Here is a 23,505-nt window from a genome sequence, read left to right as displayed (position 1 = left end):
AGGCGATACTAAAATGTGACGTGAAATCACGGCAGACTGCTGATTGGTCAGAGAGAATCGTCACTATTCACTGCGTCATCATTGCACGCGCCAGACGCAGTATCCTGAATAAAAAACAGCAAAAACAAAAACAAAAACATCCAAAAACAGCATACACTCGATTTCCTCCATTGTCCTGTGTGTGTGGGTAGCGGGTGTGTCTCGCGTAAAAGATTAAGTCACGGCAGTTTCCTGCGGCGTCGCTATGACGACCAGGTACTATTGTGGAGGTACTATCTGCAATGGAAAACGGAGCGAAAAGCGAGCCGAGCCGAGCTGAGTCGAGCTGGTACTGGTAATGGAAAAGCGCCAAAGCAGTGAGAGTAGCGTGACGGACTATTCTTGATCTAGAACTATTTCCAAACAGTTATAATTATACCAAACTTAACTCGTCCCAGATATGATCATCCTAGTGCAAAGGCTTCCTTCCATCCTAGAATTAAAATCGAAAAGGCATCCATTGTTTCTATTATGTTGCATTATTGCAGACGTAGATGTATTGTTTATTTAAATCAATTCATATATTAGTTAGTTTTTTTAACTATTCCACAGACCCCCGGCACTCCTTTGTGGGCCCCTTGGGATCCCCGGACCTAATTTTGAAAATCCCCGATTTATGGAGTTCAGACAGGAATCCAAGTCGCTGTGCTCTCAGGCACATGCAAATGTATTTTTATACCGTTTTCAATATATGGTCAATGGCTTCCACTGCCTTGTCGATACCCATCATTTGCTCCCAAAGATAGTTAATTACAAGGCAAGTTATGTTTACAGACCCTTAAGGACAAGGAAACTCATATTTTGTAAATGCTATACAGGTTAGAAAATGAAGTGCCCTTTCTAAAAACCTCAATACAACATTCTATGAGTAAACCTGAGTAATATATTGTGACATTCGGACTGCCCAAGCCCTGCAGGCCTTAGTGTTGCGACACCTGCTGGTGCCAAGAACAAACAGCAGCAAGTTTGTACAGCTGAAAGACGTGACTGGAGCAAACACAAGCCAGACCACATCCTGCTGTCTCATTCTATGACCTTCGTGTGAAATTGCACTTTCTCAATATTGGAAGCAAAGTTTTCAACAGACTCAGTTTTTTTTTTTATGTCATTTCATATAAACATAATACATTTAATAGTAAAGAACATGGCCTCATCAAACAGCAAGTTAATAAATATCTGAGAAAAATACATGGACATGACTGCAACAGCTCAGGTCTGTTCTTACCAACAGAAAAGTTGGTAAAAAAGTTTTTTTTTCCCTCCCTCTGAGAGTAGATATTTAATAAGAAGTATATGATTTGTTTAAACATATGGAATATATTAAACCGATCTAAAAGCTACAAAAATAATTAAACACAAGATACAAATGAAATAACTTCAACTTGAGGGAAATACTTTTTTTGATCAGTTATGTATAGTTAACCCTGACTGATATGATTCTGACATGCTGTAAACACCCAGACCAGTACATACATTTTACCCTCACACATAGTTTAACACCCTAATAAGAAACATTCATAAAGTCAGAGGTATGTATAAAAACTCACATTTTCAATAAGTTCAATGACAAAATGGCAAATACAATCAATGTAGATATTTTTTCCCAGAGAATTAAAACCAGTCAGTGCTTTACTGGGTTGTGGAGCGTGTCTGTGTTTTCAGCACGTTCCGTGCTTACGGAGTGACTCTATGCACTGGAAAGTGGCGCCGAGGGCCCAGCTAGTCTCCACATTATTTATTTGTCTTGCCAGCTGAAATTTAAACAGAATGATACAGTTAAAGAAAATCACAGTTCGCCCATGAGTCATGACATTCATAGGAATCATAAATCAAGAGTAGCACACCTTCAGCTCTTTATCAGGCGGGAAGTCAAGCTCCTGAAGTAGTACAGAGATGTAGGTCAGATCCAAACACAGGAACGGAGTCTCATTTATTCCTCCGGCTGACATGTTATTACACACTGCACCACAAAGAAGAGATTCATTTTTTGTTGAGTTAAGGTAAACCAAGTGATTTTTTTTTAAATCTAATATTACAGCAATAATGACATCCTGATAACTTATACCTGACACAATAAGTTGGTAAGATTTTTTGCTTGTTTTTGAAAAGTCATTAGCTCTCACCAAAGCTGCCTTTATTTGATCAAAAACAGAGTGAAAAACAGTAATATCGTGAAATATTATTACTATTAAAAATGTTTTCTATTTTAATATATTTTAAAATGTAATTTATTCCAGTGATGGCAAAGTGATTTTCAGCAGCCATTACTGCAGTCTTCATTGTTTTTTGAAAAATATTTTTGTGGAAACAGAGATGCATTTTTTCCAGATTTTTTAATGAATAGGAAATTCAAAAGAACAGCATTTATTTGGAATCTTTTGTAACAATGTAAAAGTCTTTACTGTCCCTTTTGATCAATTTATGCATCTTGCTGACTAAACGTATTAATTTATTTCTTTCCAAAAAAATAAATAAAAAAACTTTTGAATGGTAGTGCATTTAATTAAGAGTTACTTGCACAAATATAATCAGACTAATACAACCATATCCAAACACTTACCTTTTTTGGCTCCTTCAATGTAATCACTGACTCTGACAGTTCCCCCTTTGCTTTCATCTGAGACAGAGACAAACTATTTGTATATGACTCATTTGCTACTCTTAAATCTTAGAAAAAAAGACAATGTTTGAATCAGATCAAATGACAGCAATCAGACTAATCTCTCACCAATGAGGCCCAGATCCACAGCCTTGTCGTAGTAGTAAGAGAATGCGTAGAAGTCTATGTCTTTTACTTCCTCTGTTTTTCTCACCCGTTTGTAGATCATCTTTTCCACTTTTTTAAGGCAAGACTCATAGATGGGCTCCCCTGGAACAGAGCACATACAGTGATTCAAATAAAACACACACAGGTTCACTCTGTTTATTATATATTACACACATCCACATTATATATACATTTTTATAAGATCTTATATATGATAAAATTCTGGGGAGTAATTAAACACCCCCCTGTGGTGAAAATCAAGTTTTTAATGTTGTTTATATGTCTATGTGGTGTTTTTTATATGCTTTAAGACAAACCATGTGCAAATTCATAGGTCAACACCATTGCAGAGTATTTTTTCTTTAAAACTGCACGGTTTAAAATCGCTGGTGTTTCAAATTTCACAAACTACCTTGTAACCAATCACGTCAACATGCCGGTGGGCTTTAGCATATCATCATAACTATGTTCTGAAGCAGGGGAGTCTCAAGAGAAGCCAGGTTATCCTGCTATATTTTTGTTGATTTAAAAAATCGGGTAGATTTATATTTATATTATGATGTTATGATAAACTATATGCCTTTCTCCACTGACATTCTAAGTTGTTTAAATCTTTTCTAAGGATACTGATTTTTAGAAGGCAGACAGATTGTGTAACATTAGCAACACATTATTAGCTGTTTGATAACCTAGTCAAGCAAAAGGTATCATATTAATTACCGTTTTGTGTCTGACATTGTAGACAGTGATACATAAACGCATTACCATTCTGATACATCGACTTGTAGACAACCCTATAATTCACTCTTCCACCTTTTCTGAAGAATCAGTTTCTGGTTCAAATATATTATGGCTGAAACCAGTATTTCCACTTGCCATTGTGCAGCGTTTACTACAGTAAAGTTGACAGAGAGGACCAGGTATTCTGAACTCGAGTGAGTGGAGACCATAGTGGAGACGGGGCAGTGATCAAAGAGGGGGGACTTTAAAGGTTAAATAAATACAAAAACCTAACCCATACAGACAACATATTTCATACCTGCTTTCTGGCCTTTCACAGTATAGAGTACTTCTGCATGCTCCCACTGTCCAGAGTAATCTGAGGCTAGACATGGACTAATCAGCTCTTGGGGTCCTGCTACTGAAGAAGAAGAAGGATTTATTTATGCATATTAGCGTTTTTACTGCCACTATGTGGAGTAACTGTGACACTGCTGAAGAAGACAAATCCAAACATGAGTTCTGCAGTGCCACCTGGTGGCCAAACATAAAAGCACGTTTACACAAATACATGCATGTCTTGCTCACAATAACCTTAAAACCCACTCTGAGAGAAGCACTCATACAATGGACAAAACTATAAACAAAGAAATCTGATTACATCTGTAGTGTACTAAATGTAAATCTCAGCAGTAAACTGCATGTAGAAGCTATTGCACTGATGGCAGTTTCTCTCTTTGGCCTCAACTAAATCAGTGCAACAGCTGGCCACCAAGGAATTAATCTTCAGTGCGTTATTAAGAGATTAGATAATGGCTTATTTATCTAGTGAATGAGGTCTTTAAAAGCAAGAGATGAAGAGAGATTGTAGACCACATACAAGGCTGTCCTTCAAACCCTCCCAACACAGCAAGTCTGGCTGACATCAAGCCCAGGCCAAGGTAACTGCAGAGAAAGACCAGAGACATTAAAGGGATGAATATGCAAGATACAAAAAAATACAAATACACTACTGATCAAAAATGTAGGGTTTTAAATAAAAAAGTGCTCTTCTTTTGATCTTTCTATTCATCAAAGAATCCTGAACAAATGTATCATAGCTTCCACAAAGATACTAAGCAGCTCAACATTGATAATAATAAGAAATGTTTCTTGAGCAGAAAATCATCATATTAGAATGATTTCTGAAGGATCATGTGACACTGAAGACTGGATGAATGATGCTGAAAATTCAGCTTTGCATCACAGGAATAAATTACATTTTAAATAGTAATAATATTTTACAATATTGCTGTTTTTACTGTATTTTGGTCAAATAAACGCAGCTCTGGTGAACAGAGGCTTCTTTCAAAAGCATTTGAAAAGTCTTACTGACCCTTAACTTTTGAACGGTAACGTGTATATATACGTATTTTATAACATTTAACTATAAACCACAAATATTTCAGCATTTCATATGAAAGTATGAGATATGAGATTGCATACTTTGGAGCAAGAGTCATACACCATAAGTGATTCCTCATCCAACACTATCTTGCCATTTAAACATCAATGAGTAAAGAGTCTGTTTGGTTGGCCTCTGCTGGAGGGTTTGTTGCGTCAAATCTCTTGCAGTAAATAACTAGTAATTCTAGTAATCTGGAGATGAGTCCCACGATGGGATTGTAATTGGAGGCTTGTGTGATTACACTCTAATCAGGAGAGCGAGGCGAGGCAAACACACACTTCCTCATAAACACTTGTCATGCACTAATCATTGAGCTAACATAACCTAGAAAGCCCTGGACAACCCTGACCAAGCACAGCAACCAACGGGTGGTGGTGTCAAACATCAGGCAGAGCTTTGATCCTGGTGCTAAAAGACTGCAAGTTGCGTAACATCACTGTTGGACTGAAAAGCTGAAGTTTTTCTGAAGGGGTCCTATAATGCTTTCCCACTTTTTCAGCTTTAGAGTGTAATGTTGCTGTTTGAGCATAAAAAAGATCTGCAAGGTTACAAAGCTCAAAATTCACTCTAAAGAGAGATACAACGAACGGCTCGTTTGGACTGCAACACATTCATAATGTTACTCATATTCATGCAACACATTCATACAGTCATAATGTTACTCATTTAAATAATCCCCGCCCACGGAATACGCAAAAAGGGTTTGGCCTTCCTAAGGCTGGTGGTTAAAGTGTATTTTAAAAACTGTTCCTGAACATTATAATCCCAACGTTTATCTGTGCACTGCACATTTTATGGTGAACAGCTCGCCTATCGCTTTTATAGGACGGTGACTGTGTACATGTGTATTGATCGATTACTGTTTTTATTAGCTTAGTTTTCTGACAAATATCACGATTAAATGGTGGATAACATCGTATCTATAATGTATAAGAAAATTAGTAAAAACATACCACTCTGAAACGTCCTATGAAATCTGTCCATGAAATCAGTTCTGCACGATCCTCTTGTTAACATTGTCAGGGTCTGAATCGGGCTCAAATTGGTTTGAAATTGACGCCATCCTTATTCATTTTTACACTAGAGAAGAACTCGCAGTTATGAAGGGGAGGGACATTTCCCAAACGCGCGCTAAACGGTGCCAATCACAACACACTGGGGAAACCTAACCAATCACAGCACATTTCGTATTTCGGAAGGAGGGGCTTCATCGAAATTGGCGTGTTTGAGACAATAATGTAAAATATGTGAAAAACAATGCATTATTTAAACAATCAAGCAAGAAAGCATATTCTAGTACACCCCAAAAACAAAATCAAGACTTCGTAAAAGTGCATAATAGGACCCCTTTAAACAGTAATATGCTGAAACTATCACTATAACTTAAAATGGATGTACTAAAGACTTGCATGAGGATATTGGATATTTAATTGTTCGTGCTCATTTTCTATATTTTTACATTAAATATTACCATCCTCTAAAAATCTTTAAAAACAGTTTAACAACTTAATGTAAGAAAAAAAAAAAGTAATCTTCAACCAATCTAAAAATGGATATCCATTTTTCATGCTGTGCGTTATAATGTTGTGATGCCTAAAATTTACTTGCAGCATTTAAAATAGTTGATTTCTGTCGTTAATCTTTCATGTTTTATTTATTTTTACAAAATAGTATATAATTTTAAAATTTGCCATTAAGTCAGAAATAATATTTTTTCTCAGATTGCTCAGTGAGAATGTGTACATGTAAAAAAAGAAGAAAGAAAATGCCTTTTTTTTTTTTTTTTACACATGTTAAAAGATTTTACAGAAGGATCTCTTCTACAGAATTCAACAGCATAATATATTGCTTTATTCGCTACATTCTTTACCACTAACTTATGCCCTGCCCCCCTTTACCTGTGTGAGTAGAGGGCATGACTGATGTTGAACATCTGAAACGATGTCACATAATCAATGGGTGAGGTCTGGATGGTTTTCTGTATAGGAACGAAACACAAACAAGCAAATATTGATGTATAAAGGTAGCATTCCTATCTTCTTGAGCAGGAATCTGGTAGAATGACAAATGTTACAATTCTAGTTTGTACTAGTCTCATCACTGCTTTTTTTTGTCCAGTATACTTTTTTAAAACAACATTAGTCAGCAACTGCCTAGTGTAGCAGTTTGAAGTCCAGACTATAACACAACATCTGTCAGCAACTTCAAGTAAGCTGCAATCTGTAGAGCAGTTCCTCTCTGAGCTCATGTTTGGAACTAGAGCTCTCGGAGAAACTGTGTAATGACATAATAAATTGGTCCTCAATCCAAACCGCCTGTACAGGACCTGACCTAGTTCAAGAGAAAGAATCTCTCTAACTCTCTCCATCCAATGTACAACAACCTTCATTTACAAGGCCTATGGGATTAACAGGACATTTGCGGATTAATGCATGGGATGGGAGAACATCACGGTAGTTTGTTAAGAGAGACATGACTTCATTAACATGGGTCTACAGATATTTGTGTATATATATGCATGTACACGGCTCACTTCATCCTGTAGAGCAAAGGTGATCTGGGTCGAGCCTCCTCCTAAATCCAGCATGCCTACTGTAGGAGTCTCAGTGCCATGAAGACTACCTGTGAAGGAGAGACTTTTTAAATCACTCTGACTAATCATTCTAAGGAACAAACCAAACATTTTCAAGTAAAAGTAAAGAAGAAAACAAAAGAAAAAAGTTTGCACGTGGGCAGGGTGACAATAATCATATATTTGTGTCCAGATTAATCTTTGTTATTGATCTGTTGATGTTCATTGATTAAATTGTCGTGACATACAGTATAACATGACTACTAAAATTGCTTACCTATTAAAAAGTTTATGGTAATCCAAGCTGACATGCCTGTGTAAATACAAATGTACATTAATTGTTAGCGCAATAAAACAATGTACAATAATAAAAAAAACTACTTTTTCACAGTCCTACTAAAGCTAAGCTGCAAAAAACATTTCAAGCAGAACAATACATTAATCATTTATTACCCACACTTACACATTTATGGCCGGACCAGTCGCAGTGATATAATACAGAGAAAGATGCATCATTATTCTTAACACAAAAGAGCTACTTCTAAGAATAAACTGTGGAATAAAGAGAATAAGAATAAACTCCTGGCAGTGTGTAGCACCTGCAGGTATGCAGATCCATCCGACAGATCCCAACATCAGAAACAAGCAGTTGTTATTTAACAAGATCTGAATTTTCAGCTTTATTACTCCAGTCTTTAGCGTAACATGATCCTTCAGAAATCATTCTAATATGGTGATTTAGTGCTAAAAGGGATACCTCACCCGAAAATTTTAATTCTGTCATAATTTACTCCCTCAAGTTGTTCCAAACCAGTATGTGATTCATTCTTCTGTTGAACTAAAAAGAAGATATTTTGAAGAATGTTAGTAACTAGACAGTTGACAGTAGCCATTGAGCCATAGTAGGAAAAAAAATACTACAACTACAGCTGTTGTTCTGTGTTCAACAGAGAAAAAGACACTCATACAGGTTTGGAACAACTTGAGGGGGAGTAAATTATGACAGAATTAACATTTTTGGATGAACTAGGCTTTTAAGAAACATTTCTTATTATCAATGTTGATACAGCTGAAAACCAGTGCTGCTTAATATTTTTGTGGAAACTGTGCTATTCTTTTCAGGATTCTTTGATGAACAGCTTTATTTGAAATAGTCTAATATTAATTAACATTATAAATGTCTTTACTGTCATCAATTTAATGTGTCCATGCTGAAAAAACAAACAAGTACTGACCCAAAACCTTTGAACAGTACTGTACACTGTATGCTGGTGGATTCCATACATTTAGAGAGTTCAGCATTAAAATATAGTCATGGTCCGGCCAGATCACAAAGACTATGGCGAGTGAGTGCATCATTGGATCTTTGTGCTAAACTGTATGTTTGTTTTGAATGTAGGTTGCTTCTTAACAAAGTAAGGGGCTTTAGCTCTCAGAAATAACCAAACTCACTTAGTATCTATAAACTCCATCACTCCATCCCGTTCCCTCACATATACCACTTTGGCACAGCATTAACAATAAGTCTGCATGATTTGCTGTGATGGACTAATCTGGTTGGGTAAGCTTGTGTGTCCAGGAGAGTTTAGACTCACGCTGATAATGAGACTGAGATTATCCAGTTACGGGACCTGCAGAGTTTAAGCATTAATTTTACAAAATTTCAAACACAAATTGCTACCCATTAAGCAAAGACAACTTGTATATCAACAAAAAAGCAGTATTAACCTGGCTTTTGCTAAACACTGTTTGCCCATGCTAGTTTTGTTCCTTTAAAAGCAATTTACTGCCTAGCAAATTAATGGCCGCTAATCTGTTTGCTGAGATTATAGTGCACATGGGACATTATCCTCTGGGCTCATTATTACTTGTGTGAACTATTTTAAAGGATTGGATTAAAGTCCCATATACGCATTATCTATCGTTAATATACACACACAGCTCAAGCCATTACTGAAGAAAATTTCAATTTACAATTTATATCTTTATGCCAGAAGCGCAAATGCTTGACCGCAGTGCGGCCAGAAGCTTTTGACGAGCTGGAGATGTACAGTAACATCTGCCGGTTTCACATTCCAGACGGACAGACTCCTGCATGGATCATATCTCAGCAAAACACTGCAACATTACAATCATAGAAACGAGAACTTTTGTCATCAGTTAGAACTTTCAGGATGTGCTTCCTCAGTTTTCCTAATGTTAAAAAAATAACCCTAAAATGCTCAAAGTGATTTGTTAGCTGAGACTGTAAAGTCATGTTTTTGACTACAAAAGTATATTAAGGTTGTTTGGTTTAGATTTTTTTTTAAAGTTGTAGAATATTCTATTACAATTTGAAAACGAACACTCTTGTTTATTACGAATCTGACATTATTAAGTAGGGCAAAGGAGTAATTGACAAGGTACCTTCGTCTGTGCCATCCATGATTGACACACTGTCCGGTCTATAGAAGAACAAGGATTCGCTAAACACCTCCCTCACCTGCAGCAGAGAGATTTTAGGTTTAGCATGGTTAGGAAATACTGAGATGACAGGCTGAAGAACAAGAAATGCCTGAAGACAGCCCTCATCTCTACAACCTTACTAAACCTTTAGTGTATTAAAAAAAATAAAACTTTTACTCCACCCTTTACAGTAACTTTGTACTGCATGTCTAATGTCACTGTCTCCTTAAAATTGTGTTGAAGTATTCCTCATTTATAAAGACAACATCTGCTAAATGAACAAATGTAAATGAAACTGAAATTTTATGATATAGTAACCGAATACACTAGCCCTGTGTACTAGCTGTAAGAGGGTATAGAGATTTTTCTATGGGGTTCTATAATGTTTATTTATTCATTTATATATACTGGATATATACTGGAATTTCCAACTTCGATACGATACCTTGACAAATATTGATATTCGATACTTGAATACATTTTCGATACCACAGTAAAAAACTTCCATATATACCAGCATATAGATCATTTTTTATTTAAATTAATTAAATTAAAGTTACAAAACAAGATCAGCAAGTGATTTTCTCTTTGTCTTTTGTTCTTTGATTAACATGACAGACAGCAGCAGGTTTATTAGACTGCTGTCACTTTAAGAGCTCAGGCATGGATCCAATATACTGTTACACCAATAGTGTTACTATTGACCATTTAAATCACAATAAGCCACGAAAAAGAAGACAATTTAGTACTCGCGATCTGTTTGAGGGCGGCTTTATGAGAGTGCTATCAGTGGTGAGCGTTCTTTTGGTGAGAGCGCGAAACCTGTGGGAACGAGTAAAATTACGCTTAATGTGAATGAGATGAGTGAGTGACAGGAGGCGGGTGTGTGTCAATTCGCCATCGGAGAGAAGATAGAGAGAATGCGCAGTTGGCATCGGTGTATCAATACTGCAGAAAAGAAGTATTGGAACCATTTCAGATATTTAAGTATCGATACATCTCAAAATATTGATATTTTTGACAACACTAGCCTCCGGTAAACATAACTTGACGATACTTGAATGTTTTGTTCTACAACGTAAACTCCTCACTTACACTACAAGCGTTCGTATCTAGTGACTTATTAGAAACATATGTTGTTTAAAAAAAATAACAGCTTCAAAATTTACATTGTAGAGCAAAATGTTCAAGTATCGTCAAGTTGTTTACCACAGACCTTATTTTATTCATAAATTGAAAAACCCCATAGGAAAATCTTGAGGGAACCACTGGCGAATCGATCTTCTGGGTTTTGACGTCATCCCTGCACCACTCTATACAGTGAAAGTCTGTTTGGCGACTGATGGATCTCTGACCTTGTCCAGCAGGATGGTGGCCTTCTCACCAGGCAGCAGTCTGAGCCCTGCCGTGGCTCTGAGCATGAGAGGGGAAGAACTCCATAACGTTTCAGGAACCGTGTCTTTAGCAACCTTTAACAGTCCCAACAGCCCCTCCTTACTCTGTAAAACAACAGCACTGGCTACATTAATATGACCATCAAACTGTAGACAGAAAAGATACTATGACAAAACTTTTGCAAAGGCATTTGTGAAGGGTTCAAAACTATAAAACTTGACCACATTTTACTGGTTACCTTTTCTGGGTCATCAGCATATGCAGACAGTCCAGGTTTTATAGCTCTAAATGTCTCGTGGGCTAATTTTGGAGCTTCTGTTAACACACAAAGACAAATGTTAGCTTTTAAAACAGTGAAATATATTTACACACTAAAATTTGTGGGGTTTTTAAAAGAAATGAATACTTTAATCAGAAAGGATGCATTAAATTGATCAAGTGGCAGTAAAAAAATTCTAATTAATGCTGTTCTTTCGCACTTTCTATTCGTTTTCAGAAGCCTGAAACAAACTATCATGATTTACAAAAAAAACTTTTTAACACTGATAATAATAAGTGTTTCTTGAGCAGCAGATCAGCATATTTAGGATGTTTTCTGAAGGATCATGTGACACTGGAGTAATGGCTGCTGAAACTTCAGCTGTGCCATCAGAGGAATAAATTAAATTTGAAAATGTATTAAATATAAAACTGTTATTTTAATTTGTAATAATGTTTAAGAATATTAGTGTATATTCAAATAAATGCAGCCTTGGTGAACATTTCACCAACCCCAAACTTTTGAACGGTAGGGTATATGAAATAAAATTCATAAAAGGATATGTGTAACACTGATTAACTGCAGTAGTAGGGTTCCACATGGCTTATATCAAAGTTTGCATAATAAACGATATAAACAAATGTTTCAGCCACTGATCAAATCAAACCATACTCTTCGGTGTGACCTTTGTCCATCAGGCTTAGCTAGGATGTGTGTGCATGAGAGAGCGTGCCTGATAGCATAGACTACTTGATGTCCATTATAATATGACAATCATAGGTTTAACAATAAAGGCTAAAGCAGCACTTAACTGATTTAGCTCAGAATTGGGATGCAATAACTAAGCCATTGGACGATCAGGGCTGCGCTAGGCAGTAAACCTAATATCTGTGGATAACACCCACACAGTCAACATACCCCTGGTTTTACTATAGTAACACTATGGTATTTTGGCGGTAAGGTTGTAGATTTAAAATAAATAAATAATTAGGAAGTGTGCTAGTAGGCTACGAGTTTTCAAGTTTTATATAAATAATTACAGTGACCTAACAAGCCCTTACATCTTTTTTTACCACAGTAACCATAATTTTCAACAAAACACCATGGCCATATTTATTGGCACTACTACAAAATCATAATTTATTAACATTAACATGAATTCATATTTATTAGATGTATTGTAATAACTTTGACATTTACCTTTTATCAATAACTTTAGTAACTATGGTATTTTAGTGCAAAATATGTTTGCCACAGTGTTATTTTAGTACTATTTAAAAACTATTTTAGTATTTATTAAAAAATTTAATTAGCTTTTATTTTTATATTTTACATTTTTAGATCTTAATCTAGCTTTAATGTATTATTTCAGTGTTAGTAATTTTAGCACTTCAACATCAATTTTAGTAAGTTGCCAAAGCAAAATTTCTAATTTATATTTAAGTTTAATATTTCTATTTTATTTTAGCTTTGTATCAATTGACGAGAACAACACTGCTTTCTTGTCTGTTGTACATAAATATTTAAAGACTGATTTTTTTTTTTACGTCATTGTTATGAAAAAGCTTTTTTTATGTGGTCTTATTTGCAGTGTGTTGCTTTGACCCTTTTAGAGAGCCTTAATGCCCTTAATTTGAACTTTTCGATTATTAGTCTTTGAGTGGACTCAAATACCTCTTAAATTTGAACATACCATTTGGCTCCATCTGAAATTTGAAGATATGAATCCTGGTTCCAGTGCTTCCAGCATCAAACATAATACCATACTGGAAATTTTCACTGACCACCTGAGATGAGGTTGGATGTTTATGGGTATCCATCCTATACTGGGGCAGCTGGTCAGATACCGGTGGCTTGGAGTCATCATAATGGCGTTTGACGTAGGTGAGGTAGACCACCAGGCATCCCACAAACATAAAGATGAAAGCTAACTTTGGGAACCTCTTAATGGCAGACATGATGTGGAGTCAATTTCCCAATACAGAAGGCTCAACAGCTCTCTCCACTACCTACAGAAAAAAACACACACCAAAAAAATATCATATAAAAAGGAGTTCAAATTTCCTGTGAGATAAAGAAGTATGAAATATCACCGACCCAAGTGAATACAAATTTTAATGAGAAGCTATGACTAACGAAGCTAACAGATTTACAGATTTAACACAGCCAAGACATACAGTATTAACCTGTTCTCACTCAAAACAATACATGAAATAAATTCAAATATAACAAATAATGTCCTTATATTTTCTGCCACAACTATGACGTCACATAACTTGTAAAGGAATTACTAATAATACCTAGCAACACCTGAAAAACAAAACAGCTGCTGCAATTAATGTATGCGCTATATGAACAATATGGTTATTTTTGTCAGCATTGTAAGATTTTCTTACTGTGATGACAGTTTAATATATGGAGTTATTTAAGTAATTAATTTAAGTGAACTCTAGATTTGTCAATACTTATAACACATATTCGATACATTATGTTTTGTATCGGTCAGATAGATAAATCTCATAACGTTAGTTATGAAACAACAATGTCATTATCCGTGTTTGGTGTTTCTAAGATCGTTATACCTAGTTCTCTGTAGCAAGATCATATTCCTTCGGATCCGAGTCGTGTTTTCGGTATCGACGAATAGCCATGGTGAGATTTTGACATGTTATTCCTTATGGAAAAATTGTCAAACTCCTCTGGTCTCGTTTTGATTACGTCAGTAATATAGAATCCTGCAACGTGGAGATGACGTGGAGCGAACACGTACGTCACGCGTTCCAAAGAGAAGACCGACGCGCCCTCACACAACCAGTAACACTTGCTTACAGCAGTGTTATAATGATAAATACTGTTTATGAAAAGACAATAAGTATTCCTCAGATATTTTTTGTTACGTTCAAATCCCTTTGCTAGGCAAATCCATAGTTATACAGTTGTTAAATCGGCTTAAATGTTAGGCTAGGCTACTTTGCTTTCCCCCTATAGTCTATTCATGATGGCACGCCCAAAACGAACATTAATAATGTTACTGGATTTATAATTAGCCTATTTAGTTTCCATTTAGATAATGGTTTATAAATGGTTTACTTATTCTGTAGCCTACTACTTTTTTCTTTATGATTCCCATTTGAGCCCATTCGTTTTGGGTAAGGAAAATACATGATGGAATTTACTGAAATTAAATCCCTAGGAAAGTAATTGGTTCTGAATAGCAGTATCCAAAAAAAAAAAAAAAAAAAAAAAAAATTCACTCACACATGGTTTTGCCTAAATTTGAATCTTTTGATAATTCATTTAATTTGAGCTGATTCCATCTGAATCAAGTTAAGGCCTAGGTGGGCCAAAAAAGCATTTGGACACGTAAACCACATTTTAAATATATGAATTTCCATTGCATTAGGAAACAAAACATCAAACCAAGTGGCATCTGTCTGCAAACAAATTATGGCATTAGTCCAAATACATTTTGTCTTCATCTTGAACAGTAGGCATCTATATTTTTATGATTGACATCAGTTAATCTTCTATTGATGAAATGTTTTGCTTGAAAGATATGCTTGTTTTTTGTTATAAGAGCAACAGTTGCAGCACAAGTTCTATTGCCATTTTCAAGCCACATTTTGACTGTTCAATGCTTCCCTACCTCCTGAGACCCAGAGAGCCAATTACACTTTCATTGTGCTGTTTTCAATATGGCACCAGCTGGTCTCTCCACCGAGGCCCTGTGAGTTTTGTTAAAGTTTACCAGGCTGTGGCAGCTATACATGACCTGTGGCACATCTCCATTCATTACCTTAATTAACCATCATTAGGCCTGCTATATGGGCCAATCTGTGGTTCCCTCCTACACTTTCTCATGCAACATGCGACACCCCCATCTGAGCTTGAATTTCAGCCAATGAGTGACCTATAATGAGAGGTCCCTGCGAGGGGGGTCGAGATGGTTTTGATGATATTCATTTGACGCTTTCCATTGAGTGTCTGCGAGCACAGTGCAAGCTTGAAAGGACCATATGCTCTCTTTTTACATGAGGGTATGTGTGTGAGCGCATCTATCTAGGACACAAGGTCCAGCAGGGGGTGAGGGGCAACGGACCGCCTAATATAAGACCATTCTCACTTATCAAAAATCAATGTGGGCGGACTTTTTAAGGGGGAAGGGGACGATGGCCATCCCTCCAAACTGTTGCACTCTGACCGCCCCCCCTCAAAGAGCGATGCATACATGACTTCCCCCATTATAACTTAAGCAGTCATTACAGACGTACCTCAACAGTTGCAGCAGAAAGCAAAACGCCCCCTCCTCGTCGCCCCTCAGCCCTTAATAAATGACCTGATCTCTGTCTTTTTACTCACCAATAATGGGCTGAGTGGCAGTTTGCATACTGCACAGGGATTGTGAAGAGAAAAAAGGGAGGGAAGATCAACAAATGTATTAGTAATAAAAGAGGTTTTTGCAAAGCTTCTGCTGTTCATTTTTCTAGCTGAAGAAATATTTAGCTGCATATTCTCCACCACAAGATGTATTCATTAATCTTCCAAAAAAAGTGTTTCCTGGTAGCAGGACACTCGGTGCATTTTTTTATCGCCTTTTATCCATATCACATATTTTAGTAATCATCATACATAGGTATCATTCAAAAGCTTAAATGTTCAAAATCCATCCTGTGAACATTGTTTTGGAATTGGACATTGCGTTACATTAGAAAAATTACTGTAAAACTTTCAGCAGGATCAATTTTTTACAAAATTTTGAATATATCTTTTGAATATAATTATATTTATTCAGTACATTTGCTTTACAGTAAACCTTTATAATAACTTTTTTACATTTTCATTTTTTGCTCATTTTTACCTTAAACTGGGTTCTAAGAGCTTCATATATAGAACCTTTTAGAGGTTCCCATCATGGGATCATTTTATGGATTTAGTTTTAATATTTTTTTTATTTTAGTTAAATTTAGTGAATTAAACAGCTAGTAAACATATTTTATCACTAGAAAAAATGTTATGCAATCATTTAAAACATTTCTCCTTATATTTTTGGCATCAAGGATTCTTTATTGAGTCAAGAACCCTATAGGGTTCTATATGGAACCCAACTTAACCTTTTAAGAGTGTTCATTTCAAAGCATTCAGGGTGGTGACAGTTAACAGGTTAAACAAACTACTCCAAAATTCCTGTATAGAGCATCAGAGTGTATTTATTTAACATAAGCTCTTAATAGCTTTTAGCAATTTAATGTTTAATGGTCCCTTAATCTCTGCTCACATTTTTAACAATAATGATTAGACCATTAGTGATGTGGTCTGCATAACCATTAAAAGCAAATTCATAGCAATTCCGACAAAATTTTAAGAGCCACTCTCTATAGTAAGACCACTAATCCAGTTCACTTTGTCCCAACTGACGTAAAATGGGTGGAGATACTTATACCTTCACCGATATACCCACATACATTAATCTGCCTTGAATTTTTTTTAAAAAGGAAAGTTATTGAAAGTGAAACAGTGACTCATATGAAGTTGTTTCATCATTTCTAAACAAGTTCTCATAATCCAGATGGGTTTTCCACAAAGGTCTAAAATTGTTAAACAAATTTAAACCAATTAATGTGGATTTTGCATATTTAAATCACAAATTTGCATATAAACTTAAGATTTTAAAAATTAAGATTTTTCTCTTAATTAAATAGCATTCAGTGGATCATGCTTCTGTGTAAACCTGTACTTTATCCTGATGTTTAAACCCCTTGTCATTTGAATGCTTATACAGGCTGTTTTATTTCGTAATAGCTTAGATTACTTTTTTTCACAGCTTTAATGCACAAACAAAAAATAAGACATTATCTAAGATCTTCCTAGAATGAAACAATAGTCTAATCCTGCTGCCAATTGTTAATCTGAGAAAACAAGACTCTGATGCCGTAGTGTGTGCATGTTTGGAGGGGGGCGAAATAACATCAGATCTACTATACCAGAATTAGTTATTGTTCCTTATTATCAGTGTGGTTTTTTTCAAGCAATGTTTCAGGAAATTCCCCGAAAATCCCATTGAACACACATTTTAATTTCATTTTTGTAGCTTAATCGTGTAGAAGGCAGCGTAAATAATCCAATGGGATTAGGTCATGTTTTTTTTTGGTTTTTTTGTCTTTTCAAATACTTTCATTTAAGAATCTGTCTAACACTGTTGCTCTCTATGTAACAGAATGAGCAGAGATGAATGACACGCAAGCAATTACAACCAAACTGTTCCACCACATATCTGAACATGAGAAACAGGCTTAGTCACATTTAATAATACTGTGTGTATATGTCCTTCGTGGACAACGTATATACAATAACTGGAGGATAAATTGAAGAAATTAGACATTTTTCGCTGTCCAGATGTTCTCCACCTGAGGATTTAAAAGATGTAATAGGAGTCATCGATTAACAATTATTTGAATATACTTATTGTGAATAAAATCCTGCTCTAAATCCTTTCTAATAATCCTCCTTACAGGATCATGTGTATTACATGTATGTTAAAGAGTGTACGTGAAGAGAGTGGGGGAGTCACATGGTATTGCCCGTCTTCCAGTATTTTTTGATTAAGGCAAAGTATTTATAGATGTATTTAAAACGGCAGAGAGATTTTTATCTAGAACCCATTCTGAAAGCATTTCAAAGGTTGATGTAATGTTATCTGAGATCATTCAAGCACCTGTAATTGTTAATAATTATAAGCTAAAAGTCAAAGAAGACTTGTAAAATTTGTCAAAGTATCTTACAGAAATCTTACACCATAATGTGGTGTTATATCTTGACTGAATATATGCAGTTCCTATGACTTCAAATTTGTTATTAGATTGATAATTTAATTATTCATGACTATTGAAAACCACACATTTATACAACCTTTCCCTACCAATTTCATGCTTTAACAAGAGAAAAAAGGGGGAAAAACAACAATACTTTGGTATTAGCAATAAAAACTATGCTTGTGGTTCAACTTTTATTACTATTATGATTATGTATCATTATCATATTATCATACATCATATTATCATACATTATGATACATTAATTTTCCTGTTCCTGAAAGTTGTACAGTATGTTACTTTAGAACAGTAAACCAAACCTCAATAAGCAAACATATTTTTTGCATTATTTACTTGATAAAATAATCATTTTTGGAGTATACCACAATATGGTTTTGATAAAAAATAAAAAATAAAAAAAAAAATCCATTTGTCCTTACTGAAGATAATAGCTCTGAGATTTCCCATGATGCTCTGCTGTACGTTAAAACCTCATCCAGACTCTCATTTGTTATGGATGGCATTAGCCTGTTCAAATCCAATTCTCATCCACCAAACATACTACCTTTTATAGATGGAAAATAAAAGGATAAAGCAGTTAATGCCTTTTTGATTCATTATATAATGTTTTTCTGAGGGCAGACAAGGGGAATTATAATAAAAATAATGGAATAATTTAAATAAATTTACTTTAGTTAATGTACTCTGCGTGGGCATGGCTAATCTGAAGGAAACGCTCCGTAAAATCACAAAAACAGGGAGAATCCCAACTAAAAGTAAATCCTCTCTGACTCTCTCACCACCAATCACTTTAGTTCATTTGGACAAGACTACGGCCAAAAAAAAGGAAGGGGGAATAATAGTGCACATTATCTGACCTACCACCAAAACACACTAAAAGCCTGAAACACTGGAAGATGATAACACTGAGGAAATCCACATGAAGAAAAGACTGACTTGTCCAGAGGTCAAAGGTGAATTTAGCCCATCTTCTAAATTCTTTCTGCCCTCTGCATGTTGGGTGCAATAGATCTTCTGTCATACCAACCATTAATAAAAACAGTATGTATTGGCAATTGAGTTACATTATTTAAATATGAACTTGATAAATTGAAAAAACAAAATTACAATAGTATGTATATATTAGCTTCTGGCAAAATGAATAAATATTTTATTTAAACTATATTCTGTAATTAAAAATTATGGTTAATATCATTACTTTCCTTTGCAGTGCATGTTGCTATAGGGACAACCTAGTATTTATAAAATATATTTGATGGTCTGTCCACTTAAACATCTCTTTCCCTACCAATTTCATGCTTTACAACAAGAGAAAAAAAGAGGGGAAAAAACAATGATTTGGTATTAGCAATAAAAATTATGAGGATTAGCTGTTCTTTGTTCTAAAATGAAAAAGGGATGATAACTGTCACTGTGTAAAATCCCCTTCGCATGCACCAGGAAGCCAGCCGGCAGACAAAGATCAGCGCTAAAGCAGAAATCATATGACCTCAACTTTAATCAGAAGTATAACAAAAGCATATTTCTGCTTTATACTGTTGTAGGTCTTAAATAAGGATCCCTAACCATATAGCCTGTCACTACAGTGTTTTTTAATATTAAGAGCAACAGGAGAGGAGCTTTCACTGGAAAAGCTGTTCCAATCAGATTTGAGAAAAAATGCATTCAGAGCTTGTTAAAGACATTGTACAGTTTTAGTGGAACAAGACCTTCTGTTTTGGATGAAATGTTTGCACATTTACCCTTTTTTTCCCTTCATTTTCCCCAAATCTTTTAAAACAATTTGTATTGCTATTCAAAGTCAATAAATATGAAATAACATCAAGCAGCTCGAGTAGTATTAACCCCTAAATCTTATATCCCTCTCCCAAAGTCTTTATTCTTTTGTTCAGCTGGCTTTGCAACCCTATTAACCCTGATTGAGCTCTGAACAGGAACAGATTAATATCCGGATAACCTGGTCATTTGATTGTTTAGTCCTAACAGGGCTTTATTACAGTAATGAGAGCGAAATCAAATCACTTAATGTGTTACGGAGCGGGGCAGGCTCTCAGCAAGCCAGCCAAATCACTCTTCACATTTGCTTTTAATTTAAGCAATCCAGTAGAAGACTCATTAGTGGGTGAGAAGATTAACTCATAGAGATGTCTGCCTCCTGATGTCTTTCCTGTGACATTTTAATCCGTGTTAACTTGGATTTCTGGCCTGCAATGAGATAAGCGATTAAATAAAATTAAGTGATATTCCATCAATAAGATATTATTTATCATTAAATGATATTTAAATATCGCTGACATTTCAGCTGTGCGAGCTTCTGATGCACAGAATGCACCTTTTTGTAACTGTACACACATGAGGAATCATTTATAGTGAGTTGTATGCATTCTTTTAAACAAAATGGGCATACATTATAGATTACTGGTGCGTCCACGAGTAAATAATAAAATAATAATCGACACCGAATTTAATTATCGATTAGTCGCGTCTACGCGCTGTGCTCAGAAACATCAGTCAGCCAGTCACGCTGCTTTACAGTAGTGAATATTCTATGGACAAAATGCAAATGAAAAATAGCGGAGGACAATAGTAGGCTAGAGTGAGCTTCTCAGGGAAAGGGACGTGTTTCAAGTTGTCCGAAACATGAGAATGTTTTATATTTATAAAGCACTTCAAACAATAAGCGCTTGGTCTTGACCTGTTGTGCTTTGACGGATGCGTGTGCTGTTTAATACCTCACCTCTTCTGCACATAACTTGGTTATAACCTGGTTATAGCCTTATCTGTAAATATTATAAAGTCCTGGGAGTATTTCCATTTTGCAAGCAAGTCATGTAAAACTTCACTGACTTCAGTGAACGAGCGTTCGATGTGCGTCAATAATTCTGACTAAAATACACATTTTGCTCAAATATTTTTAGGTTTAAAAACATACATTTAACACAAGTAATTATAGTTATGAGAGCAGTAACAGTAGGCTACGGCACTATTGTTGGAATAGCCCATTGATTAATGTACAGTTGTGGCACCCTTGATAAATATGATCAAAGATGGCTGTAAAAAATAAATCTGCTTTGTTTATCCTTTTGATCTTTCATTCAAAAAATGCGCAAAAATCTAACCTTTCATTGAAGTGAAATAATTGAAAGTGGGAAAACTCACATTATGAAATAAATATTTTCTCCAAAACACGTTGGCCATAATTATTGGCGCCCTTTTATTAAATACTTTTTGCAACCTCCTTTTGCCAAGATAACGGCTCTGAGTCTTCTCCTATAATGCCTGATGAGAACTCCAGACAAGAGATCAGAGACCATTCCTCCATACAGAATCTCTCCAGATCCTTCAGATTCCCAGATCCACGTTGGTGCTTCTCCTCTTCAGTTCACCCCACTCATTTTCTATATAGGGTTCAGGTCAGGGGACTGGGACGGTCATGGCAGAAGCTCATTTTGTGCTCAGTGACACATTTTTTGTGTTGATTTTGAGGTTTGTTTTGGATCGTTGTCCTGACGAAAGATCCAACCACAGCCCATTATAAGATTTCTAGCAGAAGCTGTCAGGTTTTGATTTTTTTATCTGGTAGTATTTGCTAGAATCCATGATACAATGTATCTGAACAAGATGTCCAGGACCTCCAGAATAAAATAGGCCCACAACATTAAAGATCCAGCAGTATATTTAACTGTGGGCATGGGTACTTTTTATCCTTGTTTGCACCAAACACATCTGGTGTGTTTGCTGCCAAAAAACTCTTTTTTAGTTTCATTTGACCATAGAATCTGAAGTTCCAGTCGTGTCTGACAACTGAATATGCTGGAGTTTGTTTTTGGATGAGCAAGGAGGATTTTTCTTGAAACCCTCCCAAACAACATGTGGGGATGCAGGGGTTGTTTATTTTTTAAGGCTTTCTGACCCCAAGACTCAACTAATCTCTGCAATTCTCCATCTGTGATCCTTGGAGAGTCTGTCCACTCAAACTAACTCCTCACCATGCATTGGGATGATATAGACACACGTCCTCTTCCAGGCAGATTCGTAACATCTTTAGTTGATTGGAACTTCTTAATTATTGGCCTGATGGTGGAAATGGGAATGTTCGATGCTTAAGCTATTTTCTTACAGCCACTTTCTATTTTGTGAAGCTCAACAATCTTTTATAACTATAAAATAACTATATTCTTTGGTTTTACTCATTATGATGGATGATTAAGGGAATTTGGCCTTTATGTTTCCTCATATTTATACTCTTGTGAAACAAGTCATAGCTAGACAATTTCATGTTCACCCTGGTGTTCTAAAAATGTTACTATTGGGAATATACTTCAGAGATAGTTTACTCATAAAAAAAATTCTAGGGGTGCCAATAATTGTGGCCAACATGTGTTTTGGAGAAAAACATTTAGGCTATTTATTTCATAATGTGATTGTCCCCCCACTTTCAATTATTTTACTAATTTTTGCTTATTTTTTAAATGAAAGACCAAAAGGATAAACAATGCAGATTTATTTTTACAGCCATCTTTGATCATATTTTCCAGGGGTGCCAATAATTCTGACCACAACTGTAATAGCCTATAAACACGAGTGGATGTGTTTGTTTTTGTTTATTATTATTTTTAATGTAACTGTTTTAACTTATGCTTTAAAATAGTAAGCAATCAGTTGTTTTTAGGTTTAGAATGTAATGTTTGCATTTTTTCCCCTTTTTTGCTTGTAATGTACCACATAGCCTACATAGATAAATTCACAGGCTTTATTGTTTGGAGGACAGCATTGGGCAGAATGTGCAATAACATTGTTTAAAATAATGGATTAAAATTAAATTAATTACAAATAATTTTTTATGTATAATAATTTTAGATTTTCATCCAACTAATCAATTAATAATAATAATAATAAATAATCTACAGATTAAACGATTATCAAAATAATTGTTAGTTGCAGCCCTATTCATTTCTTTCAAAAACTTTTGATTGGTAGCACAAGAAAACGTCTCGTAAACACCCTACTACACCAAGTGTGTGTTTCTTT

At 35.3% G+C, this 23,505-nt stretch overlaps 1 protein-coding gene across 2 annotated transcripts; it reads right to left on the bottom strand.

The window, feature by feature from the left end:
* Nucleotides 1-1,305: 1,305 nt before the first annotated feature.
* Nucleotides 1,306-14,388, bottom strand: entpd6 (ectonucleoside triphosphate diphosphohydrolase 6). 2 transcript variants are annotated; one of them, XM_084096478.1, is made up of 14 exons: nt 14,227-14,388; nt 13,338-13,653; nt 11,624-11,700; nt 11,346-11,489; nt 9,952-10,027; nt 7,823-7,858; nt 7,507-7,595; nt 6,872-6,951; nt 4,407-4,471; nt 3,846-3,944; nt 2,768-2,908; nt 2,600-2,656; nt 1,884-1,999; nt 1,306-1,790 (listed from the first exon to the last, which is right to left on the bottom strand). In XM_084096478.1, exons 2-14 carry the CDS (start codon nt 13,600-13,602, stop codon nt 1,698-1,700), a joined length of 1,338 nt encoding a protein of 445 aa, XP_083952604.1. In that variant the 5' UTR covers nt 13,603-13,653; nt 14,227-14,388; the 3' UTR covers nt 1,306-1,697. The 2 variants fall into 2 exon arrangements, with proteins under 2 accessions (XP_083952604.1, XP_083952603.1); XM_084096477.1 differs by having other exon boundaries at nt 3,846-3,947; nt 14,227-14,371.
* Between the last annotated feature and the right edge of the window lie 9,117 nt (nt 14,389-23,505).

This window comes from Abramis brama (genome assembly GCF_963993115.1).
Source record: "Abramis brama genome assembly, chromosome: 21".
Taxonomy (NCBI): Eukaryota; Metazoa; Chordata; class Actinopteri; order Cypriniformes; family Leuciscidae; genus Abramis; species Abramis brama.
This window is presented reverse-complemented; position numbering and strand designations above follow the sequence as displayed.

Bases quoted from the DNA above. Each gene is read 5' to 3' on its own strand.
- entpd6 (XM_084096477.1), bottom strand. From the start codon at position 13,602: ATGTCTGCCATTAAGAGGTTCCCAAAGTTAGCTTTCATCTTTATGTTT. The intron at 10,028-11,345 runs GTCAGAGATCCA...TCTCTGCTGCAG, and splicing joins CCACCATCCTGCTGGACAAG to GTGAGGGAGGTGTTTAGCGA. The intron at 2,909-3,845 runs GTATGAAATATG...GCTCTGTTCCAG, and splicing joins TGTGAAAGGCCAGAAAGCAG to GGGAGCCCATCTATGAGTCT.